We start from the raw sequence: 16,876 nt of genomic DNA on the forward strand, positions 1-16,876 counted from the left end.
GGCCCCTCAATGTTTAATTATTACTTTTCTATATCTCATGTACTTTCCTTTTCCATTTTTCTGATAGTGAGGTTTTCATGAAAATTTATGAATAAATTTTCCCAGCATGCAGCCCTATTGAGCCCTGTGTACACTGTCACATGGTCAACAAATGTCAGGAAAATATTGGCAGGGACTGTTGGTTTTAGATACATACTTTTCCTACTATTATTATGCTACTTTTACTTAAAATATCCCCTTCTTTAAAAGGCCTAAGTTTTGGAGTTATAACTAAGTCTTTTCAAAAAATCTTTTCATAAACATAGGAATCCTTTGAGCGTTTCATAAACACAGCTTTTATTTTACATATTTAAGGTTTTAATAATATGCATGTAATGCCTATTTTTATTTTTAGACATAATGTTATTGTATATTTATTAGACTACACTAGAATATTATATAAACATAGCCCTTACATGGAGTGGGAAACAACATGGAAAAGCATGTAACTCATTTTATTGTAATATTTGTCTTATGGGGTATCTAGAATCAACTTATATTATCTCTGAAAGTGCTTGATAGAACCTTTATAGAATATCCTTGAGGCAAATTACCTTTTTACTAATTTCACTTTTTAATTATTGGTTGCAGATCTATACCCACTTTCTAGAAATTTCTAAAAGACTTGCTAGTCTTTCTTTAATTCGTATTAAACAAGAATTACTTCAATTTTGACCCATCTGTCCTCTTCAGCTCATTCCTATGACAAAATTATATATTATTATGAATGACAACCTTAATTATGCTTTCCTGTATTGTCTCTTCTGTGGAGTTGAAAGCAAGCAAAGAATAGACTTCTCCCCATCCCTCATGGTGCTAAGCTGCATACTTTATAACCTATGCTGCAAGCAATTTAGTAGAAGAAGAAATGGTTGAAACAGTTTGGGATATCAAATGAGAAGCCAGTGTTAGAGCAGTAGTTATTAACACAAGGTCCTACAATGGCTTCACTGCCTTGAAAGTCACCAGACCCATAAAATCAGCTCTGGGAGTGGTCCAGCAGTCTAATTCTTGAGCCTTCTGGGTAATCTAGAAGTTCGAGTGGAAGAACCAGTGAGTTCAATCTTCTCATGCCAGATTAGACATTAGCCAAGCACTGAGGTAGGTTGACTTCACTACCCTTTCTCATTGCTGCCATTTATCCTAACTTTGTGCTAGAATACACAATAGGGAATTTGACCCATATAAATAAAATCTGGTCAAAGGAGAGAGAAAGAAACTGCACACCCTTCAATAAAAATTTGTCCTTTCGTTATGAGACAGTGACAAGAAACTTGAAATGTGGCAACTCTTAGACCATTAGAGAAAAGAAGATGCAAAGAGGTCCCTGGGTAGTGAAAACATTCAGATGCTAGAGATCCGAGTTCTTGGCCTGCAATAGGAAAACTGTTTCTTCGTGGTATGTACTCTGTCTTCCTCTGGGGTGAGCCTCAGAGTCTGGTGACTTACTCTGAGTGCAGTAGAGCCCCGTCCAGCCAGGTGTACATTTACATTCCCCATCATAGGCGCTGCAGAAGGCCCCATTGTGGCAGTTGCACGTGTGGATGCAGTTGGGGCCCCAGTGAGCAGGAGGACAAGCTGAAACACAGCATATGGGTAAGTTGGTTAGAGTTCTCAGTCAGCATCCAGCAGAAGTTCCACCTGTCCTTTCACATCTCTTGTGGTGTTCATCAGGATGTAAAAAGCACAGTTCTCCAGAACTAACTCAAACCCAGATGGCAATGCTGACTGAACCATCTACCATCATTACTGGCATCTTTATTCAGTCACACTTTATTGTGAGACTTCTGGAGCAAATAAAGTGTTTCATGCTCACACATTCAGTTACTTAACAGTGCACAAGTAATGAAAAAGTTTCCAGTACTCCTCTAGGAACAGGACTGAAGAGGACAAAACAATGTTGAGACCACCCTCTGGTGGGCAAAACAAGCAACAAAGCAAATAGCTAACAAAAAAAAAATATGGTGCAAGTATTAACAACAATACTATATACATATATATGTATATATACACATATATGTATATGTGTATATATACACATATATGTAAAACCTCAAAGCTAAATATATACACAAATATCCAGAGAGATAGATAGAGAGGTAGATAGACAGATATGGGTAAGGAGACAAGGATGATGGGAATGACCCTTTAGGGAAGGTCTGTCTTGTCATTTCTTCTTGTGAAGTTGTCACTACTGACTTGCTTTAAATGTTAAGTTTCCAAGTTATATGCACAAATTGGCTTATTACTCAAAATTCTTTAGAAGCACCATAAATTAACAAAAATAAGATCATTAGAAACCATAGCTTATTAAAAAGCAATCAGAACTGTATCAGAAAAGTATCTGTGAAATAATGAAGAACTATGGGGTAAAGGATTTTGATTTACAAAAAAACCTTTAAGAACATAACTGATTAAAAGGAAGACCATTTATAATTTCTATGCAGTTACCTAATAGAAATATAATTTAATAAAGTCAATAAATCAATATGATAATTTTAATGAAAAGTTCTCTTTTGTATGTGTGCACTATTTTTGCTGAAGAGCAAAAGAAAAATAATAGCTAACATTTGAGGTCTGGAGTGAATTTTAGAATGCATTTTTGAGTATAATATTTTCACTTTACAGATAAGGAATCAATAAAAATGAATAAGCAAAATAAGCAAAAAATATTTTTAAAGACTTTTCAAGTTATTTGGGTTTAAATCTTTTTTATGGATGTGTAGAATCCTTAATGGTGGAGAAAACCATTCAAAAGTTAAAATAGCATAATTACTCTTATGTTCTTTCGTGATTAAATGAGCATGTATTCTTTAATCTTAAAGAATTTGAAACACAAATATAGTTTATGTATTGATTTCCAATAAGACTTACGTTGAGAGCAGTCACTGCCGATCCAGCCAGGGTAACATTGACAAGATCTGTCAATGGGGTTACAAGTTCCATTGTTGGTACAGGTACAGACTCCTGCACAGTTTTTCCCAAATCTTCCACTCGGACATACTGTGAATAAGTTATAAGTCAGAATTCTTCATGCCAGGGGCATGAAGCTGCTCTCAAAGTTGACAAATCAGCTGCCATTTAAATAGCTGCCTCCACTCAACAGCATCTCTCATCTTAAACTGACCCACTTTTATAAATTCAGGAAGTCAAAGACCCTTATTAAAGAATTACAAACCAGGACACATGTTTCTAGAAATCTGACTTAATGGTTTCTGTGGCAGACAAAAATCCTTCCTCAGACTAATTTTTCTTGGAGGCAGTTTCCAATTAAAACTGACTGTAGCCCAGCTTAGAGAATAGAAAGACTTAGTTAGGGTGCTTACAGACTTTTTCAAAGCTTACAGTCATTTTACAGAAGCAATAAAATGCCCACCAGAAGGTATTAATAGCTGATACCTAAACACCTGCCCTTTGGGGAGCCTGAGAACAGATTTGAAGGGGCTTGTTCCTCACCAATTATTTCTCCAAAATGGGAGTTCACCTTACCTTCATTGCAGAGTGCACCCGTGAAGCCAGGCAGACAGTCACAGAGGCCTGTGATGTGGTGGCATGGCCCACTGCTGTGCACACACTGTGGGCAGGTCTGGCTGCAGCGGTGCCCATAAAAACCAGGAGAGCAGACTGAGAATCAAACAGAAATTGGGTTATCTTCCTTGAGATCTGATTCTGTCATGGTCCACATCAGGATCTACTTAAAGTTGAACATTAAGTGCATTCTTTAAGATTATCAAAAATGTTCCACGTATAAAATAACAAGAGAAACCAGGATCTGTTTATTAAGGAGAACCAAGTCACTTCAGGACAGGTATGTGAACTGGTCCTCATAAATTCCCCATTGATGGCCATAATTAATTTGAGGGTTGGCATGGAACAGGGATTTGTGTAATTTTTGTCAAATAAATACAGGAAGGAAATAAATATTTTTTTGAAATAATAATAAATATTTCAATCCAGATGTCGATCCTTAATTTATTAACGCTTCTTATTGGCAATAAATCTAGGTTCAGAATTAAATGATTATCTTCCCCCAAAATGTCCCAGGTTAATTATTATGATTGAAAGTGACTCAGTTAAATGCTGCATATTTAGGTTCTTTCTAAGACGTGATTTGCATTTGTATAGGATGATTGCATTGAGCTCTTGATGGAAAAAACCCAAATAGAATAATATATTTAATAACTAGACATATATCCCTTTCTTGATGTTTCTAAAACATTTAGTAAAACCTTATGGATCATTTCCTAAATGAAAATTCTTATTGGGCAGTGCCAACAGTCTTCATATTTAACTGTAAGATTCTATTTTCCACATAAAACTGGCTTTCACACACTTAGCAGAATGTATAATTAGCCTGGAGGTTTGGCTGATGTTGACTTCTGGTAATTGACGTAAGGCTAAAGCCAAAATTGTTGAATAAAATAGTAACGGGTCAATGGATTTCTGGAACACCATTTGCAACATCTAAGGCAGATCAAGAAACATGTCCTGATTGCCAAAGAGGCAATGAAATCATTACTGTGGAGAAATGGGTAAAGTTTCATCTGTTAAGTTAGTCAGGAAGGCCAGAAAGAATAAAGCTCTCAAGGAATTGTGGTGGAGGACAGCTCTGCAAGTGACAGGGAAACCCCTCAAAACTCTCTCTGCCCTTCCTCGACTGCATCAGAACATCACTGTGAGCTGAGCATCAGGGCAGAAGTAAAATTTGGTACGTGGGACCCTGCACAGGGGAGAGGAAGTTGCTACTTAGAAAGCAAAGACTTACTTCTTTGACAGGTGGCACCTCGGAACCCTGGTGCACATTCACATATGCCATCATCAGGGGAGCATGAAGCCCCATTCTTACAGAAACAGGGCAGAGAACAGTTGGGTCCCCAGCGCCCTTCTGCACATACACTGTCACAGTGAATACCTGAAATGACATACAGGGACAAAGCTGACTGGAAGGCAGGGTTGAGGATCGATATGGTGTGACGATGAAAAATCCACTTATCATCTTTACATCATCCTACATAGTCTGAGCAAGTATCATCCATCATAACAATAAACTAATTTCAGAACTATTTCCTATGCTATCATGAAGGCAGACAATCAGAACATTTTTATTATACAGATTTAGGACAAAAGAGCAAAGGGAAAACCCAAGAACTCTACTGATTAAAGATAACATTTAAGAAAATGCTGGATCATTTACCCTTCATTGGGTCCCATCCTCTCTATTATTTGATTGAATTGTTTGACTTAAGAAAATCTGGCAATGGAGCAAGCAATAAACACAATCTTAAAATATTTTGATGCTGTGTTGTACAAGATAGACACATAAATCTGTCACCAAATTCCTCTTTAAAATTTTTGATTTCATAGAGGCAAAGTATCATAACTTATACTTAATACTTAATAACTTATACTTAAAAGTTATAATAGTTTAATAGCTATTATACTATTTGTGTATAATGTATGTATACATACATGATATATGTATACATATATGTTATAGCTTAATGGTTTCTAAGCATATGATTACTATGAAATAATATATGTAGGCATTGTCTTCTCATACAAAGACAAGCTTTAGAGAGCCACTCACAAATGAACAAGTGCCTAAGGAAATATAAAAAATAGCTCAAAGTTGCAAAATAAAGCCAGTTTTCACTTGCAGTCATTGGAAGTGTCTTTCATAAATTTGAAATACAACAGGGGTCTGTCTCTCTCTTGTAAGTCAGGATTCTCCACAACTCAAAGAAATTCTCTTGGCACTAAGAGGCAGTAAGAATGAGTTATAATTAGTTGTGAACTGGAGACTGTTGGCCTCAGACCAACAAAAAGCCCAGTTAGAATAGTGTGCATCCAGTCAGGATTCCAGCAAATTATCACTTCCCAGGATCAAGGATGCTGAGGAAGGCTGTTTCCTATGATAGCATTGGTTCTAAATTGATTATGAATGTTACCATGGCCTGAACCTCAAATACAGAAGTAGGCCCAAATTATGATGTTAACATTGCTACTTGGAAGGATGTTGTTTTTACTAAATCATGACTCTACTTGGCTCCTTTTTTTCTTTTTATGAAAGTCTCCCACATGTTAAAGGCTGTCAAATAAGCCTGAAAGAGCTCAGACTGCTTGAACTAACAACAGACAAGGATTTCAGCTTGGACAGTTGAAAGAGTGAGATCAAGACTGTTTAAGCTGATTGAGGCTTAAGGCATCCCTATAGAATAAAACACAAAAATTTGACATAATATAAATTATTTTTCATGTGTTTACAGATATATTATCCCTCCTCCCCAAATAACTTTTGGAAAACTAATTACAAACTCTATTGTCTCCAAAATGTCAATCAGAGAATTGTCTCTGATTTTTCTCTACAAACAGTGCCCTAATTAGTGAACATTTGACTTTTATGATAGTAAAAAAGTGATATGTATTAAGTAGAAATTAGGTTTCATAAGTTTGAATTAAGGCAACCTGTTTTGCACCTGTTCTGTGTTTCAACACAATGTTAAGTACATTATGAGATATGAAACGCATTTTTATGAAACACACATTTGTATTAGATGATTTGCATAGTTCCAGGTTAAAGAAATGTTCTGAGTATATTTAAGATGGTCTAAGTTGAGATAAGCTGTTTATTAAGTAATGTATCTTTAAATGATTTTGAGGGGCTTGATTTGGTTTTGGAGCCATCCCTGTTCTCAGGGGATGCTCCTGTTTTGTTGCTCAGGAGCCACTGTTGGCAGAACTCAGAGAACATGCAGTGCTAGGGATTAAATCTGGGGCTCTTGAATGTAAAGCATGTGCTCCAGCCTGGAGAAATATCTTCCCAGCTCCTAATTGCATTTTTGAACCAAGGGTCAAAAATTTAGTTTATTATGGGTTTGTTGGAATTGAACTCCATGGCAAGCTGTACCTGGTAGAAGTATTGGAGACCATGAAGATTAAGTACTTCAAAAGAAGAGTAGAAACCTGAAGATTGTTTTGTAACTTTGGAGAAAGCACCAACAAGAATAAGCAACTAAGGATTTACTCTCTATTCAGGTGGAAATCACGCTGAACCAAAGAGATATGTCAACAAGTTGAGGGCAGGCCCTGCACGCAGGAAGCTAGGCTTATTCCCTGGCACCTCATATGATTCTCTTAGCATCTCTAGGAGTGACCCTAAGCATCAAGTCAGGAGTAGCTTCTGAGCATGGGTGTGACCAAAGAAACAAACAAACAAAAAGTCTATAGTGGAAGGCACCAGTCTTAAGGAGACTCTGACAGTCCTAGTTATTTTGGTGTGAAACCATCCACGCAAATACCAGTTAGTTTTCAGAGAAGTAGAAACTGGTTAATCTGAAAATCAGATGGATTTTTGACATTTTGGGGTAAGGTGAAGCTTAGAGAATAGTAATTTTAACCTGTTATGGTGATATTTTTCTGTTATTTGCCAATTCTTTATTTCACATATACTTAATAAATATAGCTAAGATGGAAATTATTCACTAAAGATGCTTTCTTATATTACAATGTAATGTTATTTATGTATAATAGCACATTATCAATAAGAGCATATTAAGAAAATAACTGCAGGCCATAATAAAAACTGCAAACCAGATTGGCAATAACTGAATCTTTTATTCAATATTTGATTCATTTTTCTAATAGGTTTCTCCAACCAGTTAGCATAAACACCAGTTATAATCAACTTTGCCCAGCTACTTTTCACATAACTATGAGGCCCATAATCTAATAAGGAGATCCTTGCAAAGATAATCTTATTTACATAATTTATCTGTCATTTTATTTCCAGAAAATTATAGGGAATTGTAGAGATCACCTATTGAATATTCTGTTTTCAGTCAAACAGGCTTATTTTAAAAGAACCAAGCTTACCTTTATTTAAGATTGTAGAAAAGCCTTTCCTTCGAAAATAAATGACTATTTTACTAACAATTCTCACTACAAATTCAAATCTTTTTTGCTCTTTACATCATAGAAATGGCTTCCTTTTCAGATAATATAAAACCTATTTGAAGACAAGCAGGCCTCTTTTAGGGGCTACTACAGGGGAAAGTGAATAGCTTTCTTTTTCCTCTTGCAATACCACTTTCCTCCATTGCTGCTCGTTTTATTTAGACCTTAGATTCCTATGTTATCTTCCCATTCCTCTAAGAAAAATTGAGATGTTTTTTATCTGAATAATACACATTTCTACACTTACTCAGTGTAGAAAAAGACAGAGGAGTTATAGTCTCTATAAAATATTAATAAAGAGAACATATGTCAATAGTTTAAGAAACAAATTTCTAATTGTTTGGTGGAATTTCAGGCACAGAGTTGATACTGGAGTAAATCCCTCTCTAGGTAAAACTAATTATAAAGTTACTAATGTGGCCTGTACACATGGTCAACACTGCAGTGAAGATCAGGCTGCTACAAACATGTTAACTGTGTTTTTGTGTATTTTCTCCTTAATTAGTTTTATTAATATGAGCCTGCTTTTTGCTAACTTTACTGGAGTCCTAAAAATATGTTTATGTCCTCACTATCAAAGATGAGAGAATTCAATTCCCAAGGACCTGCTGGTTATTGCGAGAAGTTATCTAATAAAGACTTCCTATAACAGAGTGATATTGGACCCAGAACTCTGTTTAGAGATCATGGACTGAACAGGAGGTAGCATGAAAAGGTGAAGAAAGATTCTGAACTAACAGAACAAAACCTCTAAATCAGAGGTTTAAATATTTGAAGTACACTTCCAGAATTTCCAGAGTTGTGTCACCTGAAATTGGATCTGAAAAAAGCAGGAGGCATGCCCAGGTCATGTACAAAAGACCAGGAATACCATGCTACTGAGAGTGGCTTCCTCCTGGTGTTTATAGCGACTGAATGGACAATGAAGTAAAAGGGATCATAGTTAAAACTATGAAGGGAGAAGTTCCCTTATTTTAAAAATGGATTAAGTCTGGAAGAAAGAAAAACTAACAAGATGGTGGTTTGGGGTTATCTAGGGGAAAATAATAAATAAAAAACCCCTTGGGGCCAGCGCGGTGGCGCTAGAGGTAAGGTGTCTGCCTTGCCAGCGCTGGCCTAGGACGGACTGCAGTTCGATCCCCGGTGTCCCATATGGTCTCCCAAGCCAGGAGCGACTTCTGAGCACAAAGCCAGGAGTAACCCCCGAGCGTCACTGGGTATGGCCCCCCAAAAAAACCAAAAAACAAAACCCAAGGTTCTGAATTAGATCAGTGGCAGCTGGGATGTAGAAGAAAATGCCAGACAAAAGTCAAAGAGTTTGTAGAAAAGTCTTTTATTCCACTCTTCCTCAATCCAGGCAATTAGCAAAATTGGGAGTTCAATGAGGGTGATGTGCTTGCTTTTGCTCACTACAGGCACAGCACATGAAAAGGGTCACAGAATCATTCATTGCATAAATAAGTAAGATAATCCTTCTGATGAACATGACCTTCAGAGTAGTTTTCTAACTGAATGGAGTAACTTCATCATTCTTTGATTTCCTTAAGTGATGAGAAAAGCACTCAAACTAGAAAGCCAAAAGTATATTTCGGAAACCACATATTAATATTATTATTATTAACCCTATTAATGCAGGTGGTGGAGCTATCTGGAATATAATGTAAATATTATAATATATAAAGAATATATATATCTTAAAGAAGTTAGGGGGATGTATATTAAAGAATTCATATGACTTTAATACATGTTACTTCAGAAAGTTAGTTTTTTTCAGGGATATCTGCTTGAATTGAAGCATTTCTTTCTGATAAATGTTCAAATGCTGATAAGGGGATCTATGAGGAACTGTTTTTGCCAGAACTGAGGACAAAGAGCTCTTTGATAGCCTTCACAAGTTGCTAGGCAATGGCTGAATGATCGTGATAAACTTCAGCTAAGCAGTTCTAAAGAAATGTTGGTGCATTTAATGCCTGATGCATTATGTCAGTGGCCTCAATGTTAAATCAGCATTCACTAGGCATTTTTGATTGCATGAATGTGGTAAATAAATTATTTGCCATGTCATTCTTTCCTTCATTCAAATCTCTTGGAGATTTGACCTAACATCACTGTTTTTTGCCTAATTGCTTATATTCTTCATGCCAGTGTTGAAATTTTTGGAACATTAGTGAATGAAGGAATCTTTCAATTCTATATCTTGGTCCTGAGCAACAACCTATTAACATTATATTAGATTAAAGAGAGAGAAAAAAAATTGTTAACAGTTGGGTTTGGCAATTATAGAAGCAAGGACTCTTTCACTGGCTAAGCAAGTGGTGACTTAGTCTTAGGGTAAGGTTACTCACTCTTATATCCACCTTTGTCCAAAGTCTGTCCTGTGGCAATCTGAGTTTTAGCAGACTAGAGCAGGAGCCACTTCACCCTTTCATAACTAGCATGCAAGGACTAAGGTTATGTTATATAGCTTAGGAACAGTCAATAAGTGGGTTATTAAACCCAATCTTTCTATTTTGATGCAAAGTTTAAAGATTCACTTAAGAAATGATCTCTGCTTTATGTAGATAATAGAGTTGAAAGAAGAATTTAATGGATCATATGAATAAACAAGGTCTTAATTTGCAGATATAAGACAAAAGCATGGCCTGCCCATCTTCAGACTGCAGTACAGTAAACAGGACAGACTGCCCAGAAAACTGGGGATTTTGGCTTTTTCTTGCAGTCTTTCTTTTGAGAAAACAAGCCCCTCTTTCCACCCTCACTGCAGGGATTCCACATTCTGCTCTTTTAAGTCTCCCTCCTGCCAAGACCACATAAGAGGACATGCCAGGCATAAACTGTCACCCTCTCCACCCCTCAATACACTAAAGGTTCAGACAGCAACTTATTTGCATCTGTAACTGATTGTGTGCAGGAACGGTAATTAAAGCTTATTTGCACTTGAATTTGCACTTACAGATCATTAGAAAAAGAAAGGTAGGCTTCCATTTACTCTGCTACTTCGGGTGTCATTAAGCTTCAGGAGAGATATCTTTGGGGGACAATTTAATACCTGTAGTTCCTGCACAAACTTGGCATATTTAAAGTTAGTATATTCAGAGTTGGGAGAAAGTATGAAAGCCTTTTGAAGAAGGCTAGAACCATTATAGGTCTAGTCTGCTTTGCTGGGCACAGCAGAACTTGGATGCTGCTCATTATCTGCCCAACAGTGAACGAAGCTCTTGTCCAGTACCCTCTCAGGCTGTGCGCAGATGATCACAATGCTTCTTATTTTATTCGCCCCACTCCTTACCATCATGGCATGATCCCTTTCTAGGCCCCCAAGACTCCTAGTGGTTGATCTGACATCCTACTCTCTTTTCTATAACATTGCCATTTACCTTTTCTTTGGGGGAGGGGTGCTTATGTGGTGTTGAGTCCTGGTGATCAACCTGACCATAGTATTGAAGCAAGGACTCAGGGGTGTGCTACTAGTTAGGCTGGGTGCCTGGGGTTACCTAGGCCATGCCTCCAGTGCTCAGGGGTCTCTAGGGCTGATGTGGTCTGCAGATCAAACCCGGTCTCTCTCTCTCTCTCTCTCTCTCTCTCTCTCTCTCTCTCTCTCTCTCTCTCTCTCTCTCCCTCTCTCTTTTCTCTCCCCCTAACTTTATTTATTATTTATTTATTTATTTATTTATTTTTTGGGTCACACCTGGCAGCGCTCAGAGGTTATTCCTGGCTCTATGCTCAAAAATCGCTCCTGGCAGGCTCGGGGGACCATATGGGATGTCGGGATTCGAACCAATGACCTTCTCCATGAAAGGCAAATGCCTTATCTCCATGCTCTCTCCGGCCCCATTAACTTTATTTTTTTAATTTTTATTTTGACAAAAGTGGATTACAAATCTTTCACAGTAATTTTTTAGGTACATATTGACATTAAATCAAGGACTTTTCCACCATCAATCCCTCCACCCTGTTCCCAGCATGCATCCTATATTCTCTTCCTTTACCCGCCGGGTTGCTAGTATAAGTGGTCCCCTCTATGTCTAGCCTGTTGTAGATTGGGTTTCGATTCTGTTGTCCTTGGCTTTGGATTTGGTGTTTAAGTCTGATCATTTTTTATTTTTACTTAATGTTCATACGACTGTCTGGTCTTGGTACCCTCCATTATTTCCCCCTCAATTTGTGAGGTGAAACAAGATGGTTCAAATTATGTGGTTCTGTTTGAAGGGAAGAAAAAAAAAATGTTCAAAAATCAAACAAGCAAAAAATGGGAGGAGAAATAGTCTTCCAGAGGCTATAAATATCAATTTAAGAGAAGAAAAAGAAAATAAACATAAAAACAATACTAAAAAAATTTAAAGAAAATCAAACACAACACTTAAGAACAACAATCCTAAAAAACAACAATACTAAAAAAATAGCAATACTAAAATAATATACTAAAATGCTAAATAACAACAATACTTAAAAAATTAAAAGAAAATTAAATTAAAAGAAAACTAAACAAACAAACAAACAAAAACTCGAAAAGCACCACAACAATAAAGACACCAACCACACAGTAACCACAGTCCTGAAATAAAAAACAAAACAAAGCACAAACAAACAAAAAAAGAAAACACATGGGAAAAAAACAAGCAACAAACAACAATAACAAAACCAAAAAAAAGTTAATTTGTGATTCTCTTTTTTTTTCCTTGCATAGGCACAGTAAATATTGGGAAAATTAGAAAGGGAATTCCCTTAGCCTAAGAGATACAGGGTTTCTCTGCCCTTGAAGTATACTTTTAAAATCTGCTATAAATTATCTTTAGGCCTCCTCTGGCCTTTGCTTATGGCTATGAGAATTCATTCAGTCATGGACTGGCTGACTGGGACTCCTCTTCTCTCTTCAAAGTAATTGGCAGCAGCAAGACAGAACAGAGGCCTAAGTGGTAACTGCCACTACACAGGTCACAGGCCAACTTTTGAAATGCCAGGCATGGCCAACGGAAAAGGTTCCACAGAGTGTCTACTACACAGGAGCTCTTGGCCAGAAAGTTAAATCAGTACAGAAATCTAATGATCATTCCACTTACCAAGAAGTGCATGTTGAGGAAATTTCCAAAACTCTTTTAATGTACAAAACTCTCCATTCTGGGTTGTCCATAGTCTCACTCAGTTGCTGTGGGACTATACACCTTTAAAGAGTTCCCAAGTGATGGTGATCTTAGCCAGGAGTGTGATCAGGATGGGGCTGTGTATATTCTAGCTGTAAATAGCTGTAGACTTAAGTGAGAAGTGATAGATAACTGGGGGGAAAAAAGGCTGGCTGGCTCCCTTAGTCTTTAACATAGGACGTCCTCAATTATTTGTGTCAGTTTATAAAGAGAGATAAATTTTTCTCGTCCTTCATCTCTAGCTTTCAACCTAGAGGGTCAGTCAGCCTCTTCCCATCGATTCCTTGATGACTGAGCACTGTTACCACAGCTATTCCATCTTATTGATTTGATTAGGCACCCCAGGTCCCCATGTTAGATTCATGGATTTTGTTCACCAAAAACCTTCCTTTCTACTTCATACTGTTACTTTGTCTGCAGAAACGAACACTGCAAAGCTAAGTTTACTACAGGAAAAAGAAAAGAATTACATACTTCTCTATCCGGATATTATTTAGTCTCACCTTAATCTGTTTGTAAATGAAGAGTACAGCTTTTTTTATGTTAAGAGAGGTACTTAATCGAAACAAGTTTGACAATAAAATGGTATTTAGTGCAAATAATAGAGTTATCTCCTTTTAATTTTTTTTTTAGCAAAGTAGGTCAATTACTGGTTCAATTATATGATCCTTTGAGGAGCTAACATTCTTAACAATGAATAACTTTCTGATCTGCATCCATCTACTTATACCAAGTATGTGGTGTGAGTATGAGAGACTGGCCTCTCTAAAATAACGTCATAGAAGCCTTCGACTTTTATAAAATATCATCCTACACAGAAGACACAGAGAAATTAGACATTGGAGTGATGAAGCAAAGATATGAGAACAACAAGTGCAGAGTCACATGCAACAACAAAGAGTCTCCCCCTTTGTAGAAGGAGGCCAGTCACAGATGGACAGAGGATTATCAGTCTATGCTGTGTGACAAAGTCCCTACATTCCTGTAGGAGTCCCATATAGGTCTAAGGCCAGATGGGATCATTTGTCTTGGCTGGTAACCCAGAATGTGAAATGCAACCCACATTTGGCTTCAGGCCAAATCATATCTCCTGCACACTAGAGTATGTCTTTCATAAGCTGGAACATTCTAAACAGAAGACTGATCTTCATTAAAACAATTTTTCCCTATTAAGAAAGTGAAAATAGTAGTGTAAGAGAAAAGATTTGCAAATAGGATAAGGGTAATAAATAATTGTAAAAAATAAGCCAATTAAAATGTGTGAAGACTCAGAGCAATAGTACAGAGGGTAGGGTGTTGGATCCCCCAAATCCAAATTTGTTCCTCCAAGTGTACCAGGACTGCTTTCTGAGCACAGAGCCAGAAGTAAGCCCTAGGTATAGTTGATTAGGACCCTCCCATCCCATAAGTGTGTGAATGGCATTTATACAAAGTAACAGTAAACCAATAAACAAAAGAAATTTGCTCAACCTCATTATTTATTAGGGAAATGCAAATATTAAACACAATGGAAAAATATTTCACACTCTGTAATGGCTATAAGGAAAACAAATTAAGTATTAGTGATGATGTGAAATAATTGGGGTCCTCATTATTTCTGATAGAAATGTAAAATGGTCAAGTTTCACTGGAAAATAGTAGCAATTCAAAGTTTTAAAGTTATTGTTTGACCAAAATAAGTTAATTCTTAAGTGTGGTCTCAACAAACATATATTCATACAAAAACTTGCACATGAATAGTAATGCTAGCATTATTCAAAATAGCAAAAAAGTAAAAGTAATTCATATATACATTAACTTAAAAAAGGTAACTAAATTGTGGTCAATCTATACAATGAAATGTTAGTTGGAAGCCAAGAGGAATGAAGTACTTATTCATGTTTCAATGATAATAAATATTATATACATTATACTAAACAAAATAAACCTGTCTGGGGCTGCATAGCTAGTACAGTGAGTAGGGAACTTGTTTTACATAAAGTAAGAGTCAGAGTTGTTACTCTACACTTAGTATGGTCCTACAGCTAGGAGCCAGGAGTGATCTCTGAGAGGAGAGACAGGAGTAAGACCAGAGCACAGCTGTGTTTGGCCCCAAAACAAAACAAAACAATTAAAAAGCATCCTTGGGTTGGAACAGTGGTACAGCAGGTTGGGAATTTGCCTTGCAGCATGTGGTCAACCCAGGTTTAATCTCCCACATTCCATATGGTCCACTAAGTACCATTTAAGTGCAGAACCAGGAATAACAAACCTCTGGGCACCACTGGATATGGCCCAAAACTAAAACAACAACAAAGAAGCCCATTACAGAAGAACCCATGTTGTGTGAGTGATTCAGACATTATTATCCAAAGGCAAATCTATACAGACAGAAATGTGTATTTGGTTAAGTTCTGGAGAGAGGGTAAAAGAAAGGATTGGTATACTGAGGTAAGTGGAAAAGTATTTCAAAAAAGTGCTACTGCGGTAACTTTTGGGAAAGTGATACAAATATTCTAAAAGTGATAGTGGTGATGGCTATATAATTTTTTGAATATTATAAATTTTATTAAATTTTACATTTTAAAAAGGTAGATTCTAAGGTATGCTATTATATCTTAAAAGATATAATGATACTAATAATAAGTATATAATGATACTGATTACCATGTTCCTCTTATTTAATTCTCTTAAGTTCTTGTCAATTTTGAAAATAAATCTCTAGATAAATGCCTACTCCCACAGTACTCTTGGAATAAGTCTGTTTATGGCAATTGGGTTCAGCAGTTGCTACATGGTGGTAGAATACTAGTGCAGATCCTGTCTCTCATCTTTTTTTTATTCTGGGGCCTAGGTCAAGACATTTAGTGTCTCTGTGTGACAGGTTCCTTGTCTTTAAAAGAAGGAGAAAATAGTATCCCTACCTCATAGACTAGTATTCAATAAACATTACTAATTATTTCTCTAGAATCTATTTTTATATATACATCTGCTAAACATTAAGATTGTCTTGATTTCACATTTCCAAAATATGACACCTGTGGTCTGCAGGCATAAGATTCTCCATCTAGAGATCCATCTTCTAAAATTATGAATCATAACTAGATGAGATTTAATTTGTGATCAATTTCTGTTTCTATACTCTTTTGGAGGACATGGAAGCATCGTTATGAAAACAGTTCTGCCCTTCAAATATCCCTCTCTTCTCTCAACTTATCTCTAAATTTTATATATAAACATATGTACAAGATTTAGATACAAATATATGTAAGTGGTGCTGGAGCGGTGGCACTAGAGGGAAGGTGCCTTTCAAGCACCAGCCTAGGATGAACCGCAGTTGGATACCCTGGTGTCTCATTTGTTCCCCCATGCCAGGAGCGATTTCTGAGCACATAGCCCTGAGTGTCAATGGGTGTGGCCCCCAAAACAAAAACAAAAGCCCCCGAAATATATGTGAAATAAATATGTACACAGTAAGGTTTTAAATAAAAATAGAATTGATGGTTTTAATTTTTGTTTGCTTGTAATTGTAGTGCAAAGGATCAAACCTAAGGCCTCAGACTTATAAGGAATATGCTTTACCACTGAGTCACATCTCCAGCCATATTTACCTAACTCTAATATTGTCCCTAGAGTAAGAGAATTTCACTTTAAATTGGCCATAGCAATCAATATTTTATTTTATCATCAATATAAATGGTTATTAATGTTCAATAGCTTTCCTATTGAATATTCATTGGTAATCTTTCTTAATAGACATCTAA

At 36.5% G+C, this 16,876-nt stretch overlaps 1 protein-coding gene across 1 annotated transcript in view; it reads right to left on the minus strand.

Annotated features, from left to right (window-relative positions):
* The window catches only part of MEGF10 (multiple EGF like domains 10), a 171,642-nt gene that overhangs the window by 18,416 nt on the left and 136,350 nt on the right, over positions 1–16,876 (minus strand). Inside the window, exons 14-17 of the mRNA XM_049771802.1 lie at positions 4,805–4,951; positions 3,529–3,663; positions 2,914–3,042; positions 1,489–1,617 (exon numbers count right to left, since the gene is read on the minus strand). Coding sequence (XP_049627759.1) covers positions 1,489–1,617; positions 2,914–3,042; positions 3,529–3,663; positions 4,805–4,951 — 540 coding nt within the window. The remainder of the gene's footprint in view (positions 1–1,488; positions 1,618–2,913; positions 3,043–3,528; positions 3,664–4,804; positions 4,952–16,876) is intronic.

Source organism: Suncus etruscus, chromosome 4, assembly GCF_024139225.1.
Source record: "Suncus etruscus isolate mSunEtr1 chromosome 4, mSunEtr1.pri.cur, whole genome shotgun sequence".
In the NCBI taxonomy this organism is placed as follows: Eukaryota; Metazoa; Chordata; class Mammalia; order Eulipotyphla; family Soricidae; genus Suncus; species Suncus etruscus.